Source organism: Acipenser ruthenus, chromosome 1 (assembly GCF_902713425.1).
Source record: "Acipenser ruthenus chromosome 1, fAciRut3.2 maternal haplotype, whole genome shotgun sequence".
In the NCBI taxonomy this organism is placed as follows: Eukaryota; Metazoa; Chordata; class Actinopteri; order Acipenseriformes; family Acipenseridae; genus Acipenser; species Acipenser ruthenus.
The window spans coordinates 97,225,496-97,243,016 of NC_081189.1; the positions used below are offsets into that span (position 1 = coordinate 97,225,496).

General features: G+C 36.7%; 1 protein-coding gene across 2 annotated transcripts in view; it reads left to right on the forward strand.

Annotated features, from left to right (window-relative positions):
* Positions 1-17,191, forward strand: part of LOC117421563 (NACHT and WD repeat domain-containing protein 2-like) — a 44,236-nt gene extending 27,045 nt beyond the window's left edge. The window contains exons 5-8 of one of the 2 annotated variants that reach the window (XM_034036101.3): positions 72-275; positions 1,744-1,888; positions 3,998-4,587; positions 7,113-17,191. In XM_034036101.3, the coding sequence (XP_033891992.2) occupies positions 72-275; positions 1,744-1,888; positions 3,998-4,587; positions 7,113-11,051 (4,878 nt within the window). In that variant the 3' untranslated portion in view covers positions 11,052-17,191. Of the gene's footprint in view, positions 1-71; positions 276-1,743; positions 3,826-3,997; positions 4,588-7,112 lie in introns of those variants that run through there. The other variant, XM_059032476.1, reaches the window with a different exon arrangement.
* The last annotated feature ends 330 nt before the right edge of the window (positions 17,192-17,521 follow it).

The window sequence follows — 17,521 nt, forward strand, 5'->3', positions numbered from 1 at the left end:
AGTTACATGTTTATGTAAAAACTCGCAATAGACCATGAACGCTAAACAGACTTTTTCTTTCTTCAACACAGGCACTTGTAGGGGAAAAATATGGCAGCATCCAAATTCCTGGTGAGGTTGAATCATCTGAGTTTGAAATGATTCTGGATGCTGCAGTAGAAGCTAAGTTAGACACAAGGATTTTGGAGGAATGGTACTGTAGAGATGAGAATGCTGTCCCACCAGCATACTACCTCAAATCCAAATCTGAAATGCTGAAAAATTATCATAATGCAGTAAGTATTCTTATAGCAGAAAGCTTTTTGTTTTATATTTCATTTCCCACAATATTTTCAGTTATCTGCTTGTGTTGCCTAACATTATGATAGGTCCCCCTTTTTCTTGTTTTGCAGCTAGATCTCTCTAGATGGTCTAGCTGCAGTTGATCATGTGACATCAGCTAGATCTCTCTAGATGGTCTAGCTGCAGTTGATCATGTGACATCAGCTAGATCTCTCTAGATGGTCTAGTTGCAGTTGATCATGTGACATCAGCTAGATCTCTCTAGATGGTCTAGCTGCAATTGATCATGTGACATAGAGCACAGTAAGTGATTAAGCATCAGGAAGTGATTAAGCATCACAATTTGACTGACTTTGAACAACCTAACACATAGTAGGCCTACTGTTAAAATTAACTGATACATTAAAGATGGTGATCATGTTAAAAGAGTAAACAAATACATATTAAAAATGAATTAGTGAAATCAGTACCACGTAGGTAACTGAATCCTTTATCTTCTGATCTAGACGCTAATCCATGACACTACATGGCCTAAGTTACAGGAAATGACATGCTTTTCTGCCCGAGGGAGATACTAGAACATATTGGAATTGACAAAGAAAAAAATCATTACAATGTTTTTAAAGGGCTCAATATTTCAAACAAAGTTCACACCAACAGCATACCAAACTACTACTTCATTTAGTACACGTTTTGCCTTTGCAACTGGTCCCCAAGCAAGCCCTTTAACCATTGACTCAGGAATAGATCACTTTAAACTACAAGGGGAGGAATGGGGTGGGCATCATGCCATCGAATGCATCTTGAGTTTTGACTCGGGTGACTGTATCTTAGAGGAATGGGCCAATGAGCACACAAGCACTTCAAAATGTAATTTCTGCTGCCTCTGTGATTCTCCTGGAGAGCAAGAAGAGCGTTGCCAGGTCAATGAATATTCATGACCTATAATGTTAACACACATATTGGAAGGGTGCCTAGCAATGCTATGCCTGTGCTATTCCAGATGTGAGATCCCAAATAAAGAATAAACTAAAATACAGTACAAATCCGCTTGCATAATGCAGCAATGTTTGAATGGAAGTTAGAATACAGGAGTGGCAAGCAAAAAAAGTGTCAGTGTCTGGGTAATATCACTGCATAAACATGTGCTCACGACTGCTCGTGCCGATATTCCCCTATACACAACAACTAGAACATGATTCAATAAATGTAATAACTACAGTTGGATGATATGAGGAACCAGCAGGCACTTCTGCCCTTTAAGACAGGTGTTGAATGAGAAAAATCTAACATACCTGCTATATATTTGTTGTTTGGTTCTCTTTTTTTGCCCGCACAGCAAGACAGTTTTGTTTTGTGATGAAATGTAGTTTAAAAAAAGACCACTTGTCACTTTGTGATTAAATTCACAGATTTTTCATGGAATGTAGAAAGTAATCTGTAATGCCTTTTAATTTTCAGATGGACTCCACCAATAATTCACAGAAGGACAAGATGTGGCAGAACATATCTGAGGAAATCAAAAAGATTTTTAAAACAGCAGTTTCTTTACTACAGGGAAAGGGAACCATGAATTACAACCAAGCAAAGAGATTCTTCTGCTCTGGTATTATAGTCTTTATTTCTGCATGGAAGCTTTATTAATAGAAAAGGCTACAATGTATATAGTAAGTCTCTAAACCAAAGTAAACAATAAGCTGGAATTAATAAGGCTTTTTAAACTCCAAAATGTAAAATGTTCTCTAGGAACAGGAGCATATTTATTTCTGAACCTACTGTACTAAAACAGTTATTGTAATTATGCTTATATGTACTACTTTCATGTATGGACTAGAGAGGAGTACAGAAGATGGCGTGTGAATATATTCAAGGGATTCTGATCATATCATTGTCATGGTCTCTGAAGTCATCAGAATCCTGAGGTTCCGAAAAGTATAGTGTTACACGTCCCCACATGTTACTACAACTGTTTAAATAACGTCATTTTTCTTACATATACATTATTTAAACAGTTGTAGCAACACGTGGGGACTTAAAACATTATATTTTTCAGAACCCTGCTACTTTAAGCATGGGTTTTGGCCATTTGCTGTTTTATATTGTATATGATCACAAGAAGTATTTGTCAGCGCTTCCTAGAAATCCTTTATGTGGCATAGTTTGCAGATGAGTGATGATTTTTAAACCCTATTTTGTATGGACCACTTGTGGTCTTGTTAAGAAATTAACTTTTGTAAGTGACAGCTCATTAATTAATTAATTAATTAATTAATTAATTAATTAATGCTACAACCATGTTTACAGGGTTGCTGATTAGTTACAAAAGAAAGTTGTTTTACTGTACAACAAGTTTTTAGTTTGTATAGACATCAGTAAACAATACCCCTTAACCGTATACTATATAATTAGGGCTTCTGTTTTTCTGGTTTTATTAATTGTATTTTTCGGTGCTTGTTTTTAGCTATTTTTGAGTTTTATGTAAATCTTTTTTTTTTTCGGGGCTTTTGTTTTTGATATATTGTATGAAATTAGTGTTTTTGGTTACTTTTCAAAATGCTTGAGTGTTTTGTTTTTTTTTGTCAAAATATGTATAGTAGTAACTCGACAGTACTTGCACACTTAAGTTGTACCTTCCTTCCATTGCTGTCTTCCACAACTAAATCCCTATTGTCACGGGTACATTCTTCTGGGGTTTTTGTGTGTAGGCATTTTTGTACATTTCGCCACAATTCTGTTTTAAATCCACCATATCTTAACTGTAATACAGCTTGAAATCCCGCCACCAAGTTTTAAATCTTGCAAGCGGAGTCTCCAATAGAAATGTAGGAATGTGCTGTCCTTCAGTAGTTGGGGTGGGTTTAAAGTACTGAAAACGAATCACTGATAGATGCAAGTCAGGAAGGCGGGACATTGCCCAGCAGCACTGGGAAATGTATTTATTATTATTTTTTTAGTAGGTTTTATTTTTTAATGGGAAAAGGGTAAAGTCAACGTGAATTGATTAACCATTTCCACATTTTTTCCGGTGCTTTCCGATTTCATTTTTTTTTGTACCAGGGATGTTTTCAGGGATGTTTTATTGGGTTTTATCAGTTAAAACTGAAAATCAGAAGCCCTATATATAATATAGTATACTACACCATTCTACCAAGCTATTACTGACAGACAAAGCTTTACATTTATTGCAAACTAAGTATAACACAACCTTGTGTCATTTCCCATTAGTATAGACAGGCTTAGACATGGTGACAGCAGGTTGTTTAAGAACAGGAGCACAAAAAAAAAAACACCATGCACAAGGGACCCCTGTAGACTGGCCGGGCACCTGCTGGCCTGCCTGTAAACTGCCCAGAGCTGCGTTGTCCTCTGACACTGTAGCTCTGGGTTGGCTGCATGGCAGGCCTGCAGAGTGAAAAGAAGCACTCGGAGGACAGTGTGCGGAGGACAGTGTGTGTTCGTCTTCGCCGCTCCCGAGTCAGCGCGGGGGTGGTAGCGGTGAGCTGAGACTAAATGCTTCATCATTTTCAACCCACTATTCATAAGGTAATAGGATAACTTGGCTGGTACAATATTGTTATGCTCCCAAAAGTTTTGTTCTAGCAAGCATGTACATTTTTTATGAAATTACACCAGCTATACAAATGTGAAGCTGCTATAAAGAGCAAAGCGTGATCATATTTTTAAGAAATCTCAATTATTGTTTTTTTTTTTACAGCAATTGAAGATGAATTGGACTTTGCTTTGGGAAAGCAAATGCCTGCATTTCTAAAAAATTGTGTGTGCTACATTCGGAAAATCGCAAACTTTGACAGGCATGCAAAACTCCCAGAGATGGGCCGATATATGGATACAATAGTGGAGAATGATAAAGTTGTGAGAAACCAAGAAGCCCATGAGAGACTCATTAAACTCAGGGATGAATTTATTCCTACTGTTGTTGCATCTTCCAACTTTAGAGTCTACACGTCCGTTACACATTGTGACATGAAACTCGGCTATTCTCAAGAGGTGGAAAACCATTATGTGGAAGGCCTTTGTAAACAGTTTTATGAAGATATGGTTGACATAATCCAGGCCGCAGTCCAGCAAAACTTTGACACTGAAACAGATCCACTCTATGATGAAGTACTGCAACACTTATCTCTGTGTAAAACGTATGCCTCTTTCTACGAGCACAGATGTGAAGCTTTGAATATAATACACAAGTATATTTTGCCCAGCAAGGCAGGACGCATGAACCCCCTAATAGTATATGGAGGACCTTGCACAGGGAAAACTTTGCTTCTCGCAGAGGTGGCAAAACAGGTAAAGTGTCTTTCACTAATACAGTATTGCTTAAGAAAGTGTTAAAAATATAGATGTATTCTTACCATTTATTAGTTAAAAATCTCAACCAAAAATGTTAAGCAATTGTCAATGTTGATATTATTTATCAACCAACTTTTGAACTGAGTAGCCATACCTTTATCATAGGAATTGGTTTTGAAATTCAGGTGAAATTATATATATATATATATATATATATATATATATATATATATATATATATATATATATATATATATATATATATACATATATATTAGGGCTGTCAAGTGATTAAAATAATTAATCATAGTTAATCTTGGTTTTAATTACATATTTAATTAATACAGTTACTGCATTCATTTTTTCTTCTTATTACCTATAAGGCCTGACATGGTCTTGGATTTTCTTATCTTCATATGTCCCTGGTCATTCCCTGAGATCGGAAATGCTAATCTTCTTACAGTCCCTAAAATTCGTTTGAACTCTGTCGGAGCCTAGTTATAATGCCCCTTGTCTTTGAAACTTGCTCCCGATTCATATCCGGAATGCTAGTACAATTTAATCTTTTAAATATTGTTTGAAAACGTATTTGTTTGGGTCTGTCTATTTGTAGCTTATTTGTAAGTGAAATTTGTATTGTATTATTATTATTATTATTATTATTATTATTATTATTATTATTATTGTCATCCAAAAAAACAACCAAGCATTAAAACATGTTGTCCTATTTCTGGATTAATAGTGTTGCCCGTTCTTTATAGTTTTATATTTATTTACACAGAATTATACAGAAAAACTCTAGCATTTGTTGTTAAATTGTCTGAACCAACTGCTAAATCACAATGGAGTCAGTTTATTACTCACCTCAATGCATTTCATATTATACTGTATATTTTGTTTCCTTTAAAAGGGTATCCTTTACTGATGTTTTTCATTACTGTTTTTAAGAAAAGGTATTCTCTTATTAATTAAAATTTTCAAAATAAAACAAAGCATTCATTGAGTAACAGTTATATTCTCCTTAATTGTAAATACTATTATGGTATTATACTTTTAGTACTTTGCTCTTTAATGCAGCTAACTTTCTATGCAAACGAAGACTGCACTCATTGCGTTGCATGCGCTCAAGTATATTATTAAAATGGTGCCGCAGGGAAAGAATTATGGTATGCTAAGAGGGTCAAAATAGAGGCAAGGGAGATTAACATGCGTAAAAAAAAATATCTCCAAGGAAATTAATGAGTTAATCGATTAATTGACAGTCCTAATATATATATATATATATATATATATATATATATATATATATATATATATATATATATATATATATATATCTTCAAACTTGAGCTCTCACTTGTGTATTTTTACTTTAAAGCAGAAAGTAATAATATAAATTGGTTGTCCTTGTAAATCTTGAATTATCTTGTTGTTCATTTAGAAATTCACTTGGATCCTAACCTTACTTTAATACTCCTATCATTCAGACTTTTAATGTATCACTAGCTTCCTTTTGATGAGTCATTCATGTTTCTTGACAATGCATCTGAGACCCTACAGGGTTTATTCTTATGACATCATCCTAATACACCTTGCATGGGGGTCCTGTTGCCTGGCATTACTTTTTCATCAGGGCCAAGTAATTATGACACATCTTTACAACATTGGCATCAAGCCAAGTTATATAGCAGTCATTGCAACTTTCTCATTCAGATGCATTTCCATTCTGGGCCATCTAGAAGATGATGTCCTCATTTTAATGACATAGATTTACATCCCACACTTTTGCATCTTCACTTTCACATCATCAGTTGGTTATTTGCTAGGTGTAGGACTTTTTTCATTTTCCTCATCCTCTTGTTCACTTTTGGCTATGGAAGTGCCAGAATACACAGGAAAGAAACATTTTTTGGAGTGACTGTACAACACTTTGCTGTTCCTGTTTTTTGGTTAATGAGAAGTAACATAGCAAGTACATTAGATGTGTGTGAGCTTGAGAAACATCTTATAATTATTTAATTCAAACAGGAGACTTTCTGAACTTAAATTGTCAAAACCTGAACAAATTGATAGTATGAAACTGCCTCCTTTATGGAAGATTATAAGAAAAATTCTACAACATCAACCAATAAGTTGTGCTTCAACTCATTTTGTTCATGTACCCTTGCTTCTTCTCATAATTCAATTGCTACAACGTGTATTACACTATTAAACTATTAAGCTGCAAAAATGCAAGCACCCATATACAGTTGCTGTCCACAATGGTGTGGTTCAATACACACATTTGCCCTGAATACTTTTTATATGACAGTTTTCTGAACTGCCTGATCCTTCTTGCTTTTGCTTCATTTTAATTGTCTGGATCTGAACTTTAAAATATTGGTAGCGGTATATATTTAATGATTGTTTTTAACTACATACAGTAGAATGTATTTAAAAGCTGTGTCCCAAATGTAAGAACTTACATCATATATCAATCTGGAATTTTTTTAAACACTTTATTTAAATATTTCTTATTTCAGGCTTATGCATGGCTTCAGCAAGAAATGGGACAAGACACTGATCCAGTAGTAATTGTAAGATTTTTGGGATCCACTGAAGTTGGTTCAGAGCTTAGAAGTGTACTACAAAACATCTGCAAACAAATAGCAATCAACTACAGATGCCTTGTACATAGTAATCCACACAAGATTCACGATCTCAAGGAGCTGCTTGTAAACCTGATGAATGAGTCTTCATTCCATAGACCCTTGGTAATTATATTGGATGCTGTAGAACAGCTTTCAGACAGCGATGAAGCACGCAAACTGTGGTGGCTTCCCATCAACCTTCCACGGTCTGTAAGGATTGTTGTCTCAACACTACCAAACAAACATGGGATTCTACAGAAAATGAGGTGCCTTATTCATGACGAAGACAATTATGTCGAGCTGATGCAGCGTGACAGAAAAATGTGCAGCCAGATACTGAAACACCAACTGTTAAAAGTGAAACGTAAAGTCACCTCAGGGCAGCAAATCTATGTAAATGAAGCGCTGGCAAAGTGCACTTTGCCTATGTTTGTAAATTTGATCTTCAGAGAGGTCATGCATTGGAGATCGCACAAAGATGTTGACGATTCATCTCTTTGTGTAACTGTACATGAAAGCATAGAGCAGCTATTTTGGTCTCTTGAGAACAAACTTGGTTCCAGGTTTGTTGTAAGAGCACTTGGTTACATCACAATGGCCAAAACCGGTCTAAGTGAAATGGAGTTGGAAGACATACTTTCCCTTGACAATAGTGTTCTCAGTGAAATCATAGTGAGCACCAACCTGCAAAACCCATTACGAATCTCATACATTCTCATTGCAAAACTGAAGGAAGAGTTGAATGGTTACCTTGTGGAAAGACAAGTGAGAAATGTGACTTTGCTTGTGTGGGCCAACAGGCATCTTCAGCTGATTGCCCAGAAACTTTACCTCAGCAATGAAGAGGATGTACATCAAATGCACAGTCTCCTGGCTGAGTATTTTCTAGGTGTTTGGTCTGGAGGAAGAAAGAAAATATTCCACTGTGAAAGTAATCACTTTGGTTCCCTCGACAAGAATCAAATGAACCTCAACCACTGTGAAAAACCAAGTGTGGAGGAGTCTTCCTTTGATAGACAGACACCAGAGCAGCCATGGGTGTTTCAGTGTAACTCACTAGAACCCGACATCTTCTTTGTCAATCACCGAAAAATGACAGAGCTCTTACATCACCTGACAAGGAGTGGGCGGACGGATGACCTGATGTTTGGGGTCATCATGAATTTCAGCTGGCTCTACACAATGATCAAAATAGGTCAATTTAACAGAGCACTCTCAGACATCGATGTTGCTTATAATTATTCACAAGAGAAGGAGCTCAAGTTTCTTGCAAGCACTCTTCGCAGTATAAAGTTAAAAGTGATGAAGAACCCAAGTTCCCTTTCTGCCGAGTTGCAACAGAGACTTTTGCCTGTCGTTACCTCATTGCCAAAGCTTAGACACCTCCTGCTAGAGTGTGACAAAGATGGTCCCAAATATTGTTCTATTGTACCTTTGCATTCATCCATGGATGTCACCTACAGTCCAGAGCGTCTTCCTCTGTGTTTAAGTTACATGCAGATTGTTGAGGTTCTCCCAACCTTCAGCCCTGGTATTGTCATTGCTGCTTTGGAAAATGGATCTATCAGCACCTGGGATGTTGAGACTCATCAGCTTCTAAGGCAGATTGACACAGCTCACTCTGTTGTCCTTGGGATAAAACTTACTTCTGATGAAAAATACCTTGTTGTGGCTACAACTAAAAACACACTGCTTGTATATGATAACCATAAGTCCTGTCTTTTGTCTGAAGTTGAAATAAAAGGTTCAAAACACTGTGGAGTTGGTGGAGGGGTCGCATTTATAAATGGTTTCACATTATCTAGCAATCATGCTCTTGCATGGCTGGAAGCGAGCAAAGATGTCAATGTGATAGACCTGCTCTTTGGATGGCCCTTATACCAATTTCACTGTTGGTATGAAGTCACTTGTGTTCAGTGTTCTCCGGACGGAGTATATGCATTTTGTGGGCAATACCTCAATACCACAACTATATTTCATTTAGGAAGTGGTGAAAAGCTTTCCACAGTGACATCTGAATTTTCTGGAGGATTTGTGAAATCCATTCTTATTCTCGACACACTTCAGGAAATGGTGATGATTGATAATGAAGGAAATCTCTCAGTTTGGAACACCGAAGAAGTTACAAACCCCCAGATAATTGAGGACTTTGACTGCAGAGGAGAAGACAATGAAGTCGTTAGTATTGAGCTGTCTGAAGATCAAAGGGCAATTCTCATATGCAAGGCAAGAAGCATAGAGGTTTTAGACACTGACTTGTGGAAAATGGCAGAGAAGTTTAAGGCAAAACGGAATGAGCGTTTTGTTTCTGCAGTCCTGACGAAAACTGCAGAGTGTATCGTTGCTTCCATGGAAAATACCTCAGCCATTTTTGTGTGGCGGAGAGACAGTGGCCAGTGTATGGCAAGCTTAGAAGAAATATCAGGATCCATTGTCAAGTTAGTTAAATCTAATCATCACAACTTGCTGTTGTCCCTTACCACCAGTGGCGTAGTTTCAATTTGGGACATAGATATCATTACAGCCATGTCAAACATAGACAAAACTGGAAAGCCGATCCACAACCTGTTGTTACCTGGTAGAGGTGAACTGATCTATACACTTGATAGGTCTGAAGCAGTTCATAAGTGGAACTTTAACACAGGTTTCATTGAGACTGTGTTCAAGCATGAGGGGATTGTGGAAAACTGTGTCCTGACGTCATCAGGTGATCTGATGGTCACATCAGATGACAAATGTAGCCAGTATGTTTGGCACACTGCTACCGGTGAAAACATTTTCCGTATTAATGGACAGAAAATATCCCAGCTTTTGATTACCCACAATGATCAGTTTGTTGTCTCGCTTTGTGAGCAAAATGCATCTAGAGTGTGGAGATTAGCTACAGGTCACAAAGTATGCAACATACTTGTAGCATTACAGAATGCATTCATCACAACTGCAAATACATTCCTGATTGGCATGACAAAGAACAAACTGTTAGCAGTGAGCTTGTGGTCAGGAAGTGTAACTAAGAAGTTCTGCTGCGATGATGGCACCTCCATTGTCAATGTTAAACTTATACCTGATTGCCCTGATTATGTAGTTTTTATTACATCCACAGAAACTGTTTACATCTGGAGTGTGGCAGAAGAGTCTATCTGCAGGCGAGTGCAACTTCCTACCAATTTTCTGAAAACTCTGGAAGACTTTCAAATTTCCCCCAATGGAAAGCTGGGAATTGTGTCCCGAGGGGATGAGAATATAAATGTTCTGGATTTACACAGTGGGAAGCTCAGAATTGTTCATGCCTCTGGTGTTGTCTGGCGCCAGAGGTTGTCTCGGGATGGTCGTTACCTCGTGTACATTTGCTTTCGGAATGGAGATGATGATGATGACAGTGGTGCAGCCTCCAGCCTGATTGTAATGAGACTGGCTGATGGCAAGAGCATTGGTTCTTGTTCACTTTACAAAACTCCAACCTTCCTTGGCCTGTCTCAGAGACATTTGAATATCATAGTGGGATTTGAGGATGGAAGCCTTGGGACCTACACAGTTGTGGATCGAGTTGATGCAGCCTTAAAGATCAAGATCGCTACTTCAAATAGCCGTCAAATTGTCAACAATGCATCCCAAAAAGTGAGACCCAAGTGTGGAAGTTTTCCTTTTAAGACAATAGTCGATTGTGTTTGGAGGGAATCCACTGAGGTTTTTTCAAGAGACAGCCCCGTAAATAATGTATCAGACTCAGGTGAGGCAGAAACAACGCCAACAAAAAAACAGAACTATTGCTATGACCGGGTATGCTCTGCTATTGACTGCAGAAGCCAGGGCTTTCCATCAGAGAATTAAGTTTACAAATGTAATACAACTGAGAAAAGTACAGTGCAGGTACTAATTTTGAAATAGTGTTAATCAAAGTGATCTGACTACTGTTTCAAAAACAAATATTTATGTAGAGCAGCAGGTAAACAACCACAGTGTTCAAAGGTGGACTAGTTCAAAATTTTGCAGAAATAAAGATTCTTACAGTAAGACACATGGGGCCCTATTTTAAGATTTTAAGATTGATAATCATCAAATTGAACAGTTTCCTGAATGTCAGACTGTATACAAAACATAATTAATTAAAGCCTTGTGAACAGGGCCCATAATTTTATCAATAGCCAGCTTTATTATATAATTAAAGTGGGGTATTGCTGCGGTGAGGAGAAAAGCGATTGGGCATTCCAAACTGGGAGAAAATCTGGAGAAAATTATAGTGCACCAGAGCAGATATTTTGACAAGAAACAGACTTTAAAGTTATAAGTGTAAAAAGTTGTCAGGATGTTAACAATGAAAAGAAAATGTACAGGTACGTTATTTAAACAGTTGTAGCAACACGTGGGGATGTATAACGCTATATTTTTTCAGAACCCCGCTATACTCTTTAATGGCTGTTTGATACCAGTGTATATAGTTTGGGTTAATCCACCTCATTATAACAGAATCCCATGACGTGCTTTTTCTGCGGATGGCAGTGGTATAATCATTCTAAAAAGGTATTATAAATGAACAGTTAACATTCCAGCCATTTATGATTATGTAATTACTATTTTTCTAAAAGTGTAATTGTTCTAACTCAAACCCATTATAACAAAAGATCATTCACTGAAATTATCCCAATTAAAACAGTCCATGATCTTTTCATTCACCATAACGTTTTTGAATTTGCATCAGCCAATAAAACATATACATCATGTATCAACATTACAATATGTTGCTTTCATATGTAGATGCATTAATTGCTTGAATACTTATATAGTTTTAAAAAGCAGTAACCAAATGTTTAAGAACTAAACATGAATCTTATGATACAGATTCTTAATGATGTACTGTTCATTTTGTGGTTTTGTGTGCATCTTAAGTATATACAGTTAGTGGAGAAAAAATGGAAACACCAATGTAATAAGTCACTTAATAGGGCATTGGGCCACTATAGTATCCAGCTCTGTGGAGTTCTCGGCAGACCGTTTTTGATGAAACTGGCGGCTCGCGCCCCAGGTTGAAATTTGCAGTCAATTGATCTGCAGTTGCTCGCCTGTTTTTCCTTGCACTTCGAATTAATGCACGGGTATCATGATCCTGGAGTATGCGCTTCCTCCCTCTGTTGCCCTTTGCAGATGATGTCTTTCCCTCGGAGTTCCATGCCGACATCACCTTAGACACCGTTGCTCGTGAAACATCAGCAAGTTGAGCTGTCTTGGTCACTGAAGCTCCTGCCAAACGCTCCCCAACAATCACCCCTCTTTCAAAGTCACTGAGGTCTCCTCTTGCAGTCATGCTAGCCATAATTATAGGCAACAAGGCCTGTCCAGCATTTCTATACATGACCCTAAGCATGCTGGGATGTTATTTGCTTAATTAATGCATGAGCCACACCTGTGTGGAAGCCCTTGCTTTCAATATACTTGGTGTCCCTCATTTACCCAGGTGTTTCAATTTTTTGTCTGCTACCTGTAGTTAAGCAACTACAATAAACACAAAGATGTATGTAGAATCTGTTGTTTAAGATGTATTTTTAAATTCTTAAACATTTGGTTGTATAGTGCACATAAGACACATCAAGTAAGTTGTCAAAAGCTGACATTTATTGGTTATACAGTGGCTTAACTTGAGTCAATTTTTGTGGGACCAGATGTTGATACAACATTCAGAACAATGTACTTTATACTTAAAAAAATTGAATTACTGTCTTCACCTTTTAACCTATAAAGTACTTTCTCCTTTATGGTGTAGTATGGTTCTGTATATAATGTCCAGTCTGGTGGTGTTTATTCAAGGGTATTTATTATTTAAGATATAATATATACTGTTACAGCTTAATACATTGCCTTTGTCTCACTTAGAGGGCAATACCCTTGCAGTTACCCAGCACATAACTAACCCCTTGCCTTTCTTCAGGCTCATGGCTTAAGAAGAAAAAATGGTAATACATATAGTTTAAGAACACATATATCTTTTGAATAGCATGATTCAGAAATAAAAATGATGATTCTGGTAGAGTTAGTTTCAGCTAATTGCTTGAATTTCATACATGATGGGGTTGCTGATGCAGCATGAACGTGATTCCAATGAAATACAATGAACACTGACCAATATTATTGTTTACAAAATAAATTATTTCAAAAATGTATATTTTTAATGCTTTCAAGTAAATTAAATGAAAAAAAAGTTTGACCCCTCATTCACTTGTCAGATTTTTAAATGTTTTAATATTAATTTATACATTTAAAAGCATATTATAATACTTTGATATTTTTATAGAAATTGTCTTTACAAATAAGACTAAAGGGCTGCCTTTATATTAACACTTTTTGGTTCACGTATGCAGTGGGCATTTAGGTCTGTATTCAATCAATTATCTGAGACTAACCACTGATTTCCTGTAGCAGTAAAATAATATTGAGCATATCATTTAAGGTTTTTTTTTTTTTTTTTTTTACTTTATATTTGCCAAAGGTCATCAATTATATATTTTTAGTTTGAATATTTTTCATCGAGTATGGTTGGTGTATACACCATAGTATCTTTTTTTGTTATAGATATGGATGCCACACATATCTTTGTTATTTATGTAGTTGTGTAAGGACAACATGCTGTTTTAACAATTTTCATTTTGGTTCTAAAACTCTTGTGTCCAGTCTATTTTTGAATGCTAGTTTTAAAGTTAACAAGTGCATTTGAATGTTTTAATCTAAAAGCCAATATACAGTATATGGTATGTTATCTAACTTGAATGACTTTGAATATGTTTGCAATCGATATACTATATACTGCTACTGAATGTTTTTATGGTGTTCTTTATATTGTTGGGAGTTACTTCCCTGGTTAGAGATTTATATTTTCGTAAATGTAGCATTTAAAATCAAATTTTATTACAGAGTTGTATAATTAGAATTATTCCAAAAATGATGTCAGAAGCAATATAAGCTAGTGTGTATGCATTGTTTGTATGAATCATTTTAATGTAATAAAATAGTCAAAAGTTCTCCTGTGCTTTTTAATGTGTAATAAAGTAACCTCAGTTTAATTCTGGGTCATGTACAAGTTTTTGTATATTCAACCCAAGTTTACATTTCAGATGTTTTTTAAACTTACATTTTCATCAGATTAGTTAATACGGATAGCAATTGATATCACACTATACATTTATACATGAGAATTTACCAGTTAGAGTGCAGCAGTCTAAAAAGATCCCTTTCCCTTGTAACTTCTCTTAGTAAAAGTTTACCACGGTAAATTTGCACAGTAATTCTGCAGTTTCCCATGGTTTTCCTACTATGCATTTACAATAGTACCAGGATTTGCTATATTTATGAATGGGATTTATCATACCTCTCTGGGCTTTACAATGCGTACCTGTGTTGTACTGTGCTTTCACTGTGTTTTATTATACTTTGCCATGCTTTTACTAAGGGAAGCTTTTATAAGGAACTCAAATGTTTCAAAAAAGTGTTTATTCATTTTTTGCATTCTTTGGAGAAATTGAGCATTTGTCAAATTAATTTCAATCATTTAAAGAAAAATATATTTTCATCACAATAAAAAGAAGGCAGTCCTAATTTTAAAAAGTTAATAGGTAAGAAAACTATTTTAAAGCATAGGTAAATAAACTCTAATTTAATTCACACTAATAACTGTGACAGAGCGATGAAGACACCAGTTTAAAGTCACATGGGCACTCAGTATTCGGTGTGCTTATTCCTCCTGGATATGAAGAAGACCTACGTGCTCCAGTATGCATGCATTGCATGCTTCAGCTCAACAAGTATAAAGATGTCAGGATTGCACACTTGAATGCATCTCACAAGCTCATCTCACAAGTGTTAATTTAGAGACAGGTCTGTTGAACGGGCTAGCAATGCAAGGATTGTTTTTAGCTGGACAAAGCGTTGTGTTTAAGTGGCTTCAGGCCATTAACATCAAGTTGAATCCTTAAACTGCAAAGGCTTTCAAGTGACACAACTCAGAGATTCAGATTCTGGGTGGCTCTTATGTCTTGTCTGAGTCGTGCTTGGGCTCCTCGGGAAAGGCACTTGAGGATACGCTCCGCTCCAGTACCACCTGCTTTGCAATCTCTTGTACAGAACCTGTTTTCAACACAAGAACAGGCAGATACAAGATGTATTTTGCATGCCTTGATTTATCCCACAGCTATTCAAGAATAATAATTCTGTTTAGGTGCACATAGAACATATTGGTAAAATGTGCTGTTGTGAGTGATTTATTCCTGTTGACAGTATTGACAAAAAAACTAACAAAAAATGTTTGCCAGCTATGTATGCTCTGTTTAAAACAAGAAAGTGTACATCTTACACAAGGTTAGTACAAAACTCTGCTTCTCTTGCTTCATTGTCTCATTGTCTGAATTTGGGTTGTTATGAGGACTGGGGCATTCCCTTGCTGTGGCATTTAAATTTGTACTGACTTTGTATGGTGAAAAACATCAAGAGAATGGCAGGCCATGTACAACACCAGTGGCGCAACGATACAAATTCATGATTGTACAGTCGCATTTATACAAAGATATTCTATGGAAGCAGTGTGGCAAACAATGCTTCCAACAGCGAATGAAAACCATGAATGTACACAGCTTACAAAATGCAGTAAGGTGCTTGACTATGGCTACACATGTGTCACTTCTGGAAGGAATATTTGCATACTGTAGCGCTACAGAACTGTGCGGGGTGCCAGGACTTGTGCTCATTTACCCCCGGAATGTTGTTTGCGGGACCCTGTTGCAGTGAAGCTGAGCATGCAACTCCAGGACTGCTGCAAGCTTGCACCAGCGGTGACCTTCCCCCGGGCGCGAGAAAAGGGATACACGAGACTTGGGGTACACCTGACAGGAGGCGGAGGCAGGTTTTGGACAGGGAGCTGTGATTGACCCCCGCGTATAAAATGCAGTGGTAATGTGTAGGGATAGTTTGCAGGGTTGGGATATAAATAGTGATGGAAAACTGTGTTAAGGGTGCGAGTTTGGAAAGCCTGTGACACCCAGTGAGAGAACAGAGAATCGAATCAAGTGTGTGAGACCTGTTTGCATTTAACCTTGTATTTTGTTGAATGTGTTTTTACTGTATGCCTCCTTTTTGTTTTATCTCCTCTGTGTCCTGTCGTGTCAGCTTCTGCAGGACAGAAAATACAGCAGCCTGGCGGCTACTGATTTATTCTTTCTTCATCATAATCCTTTTGCTACAATACTTAAGCCAAAGACAAAAATGAAGAAAATCACAGATTTTTTTCATCTGTGCCACTAGGATCGTCGTGATCTCCATCAAAAGAAATGTCAGAATTAAGTGAAGGGCCAAGTGTAAATAAATGCAACGAAGCAACAGCGTGTGAAAAAAATGATGTTGGTTTCTTTTGTGGTCATCAATTAAGCAACAGTGATCGAATGATTATATTGAAAGACTGCCGGATACCACCGTACCTTTTCCCGTGCCTGGCACTGTAGACCACAGAAAAGAGAAACACACTTTTCAGCACAAATGGCTGCTGCAATATCCATTGCTGGCTTACAGTGCTGCACAGCTGGGTGGATTTTGTAAATTTTGTGTGGCATTTACACCTGGCAGCGTTACACAAAGCGGGAGAGATGTGGAAAGCTATGGTGCCTGCTGTCTAATCACCTGGCTGACTCTTCTGACGAATCAATAATGGAGCTAGTTCAGCTAAGAGATTACTTATTTTATATTTGGGTGAATTTTACTTTGGTGATAAAAAAATAGATCAAATTAGGTACCTATACCAATGTTAAATATGGATATGCTGAATAACTGAAACAAACTTATTGTGGGGATTCTTGTATTAAGCTACCGCATTCATGAATACATGCTGTTTCCACTTATGAGTTGTACCGAATGCATTTGTACTATGGGCTAAGTTTTGAGATGCAGACATGTGTTTTTTTATAGATACGTTTCATACTAACTTTTGTACTTAATAACACAAATTAAAAAATAAAATTGATGCCTATGATTAATACGTTTTTGTGACTCATTTAAAGCTATGTATATGTTTCAATATGAACTAAATCAAGTTATTAATCAAATTGATTAATTTTTTACATAATTGATTTATTAAAATGTTTGGATATACTTGATTGATTAGTGAAAACAAAAAAAACAGAAGGGAGACCACATAAAAACAAGGGAAATAACTCAGGTAAGACAGTCATTAAATGTATTTATCTACATGCTTGAAGTCTCAGAAACAACTTGAAGCTACTGCACTAACAAGTAACTACGATGTGATAGGTGTTACAGAAACTTGGTTG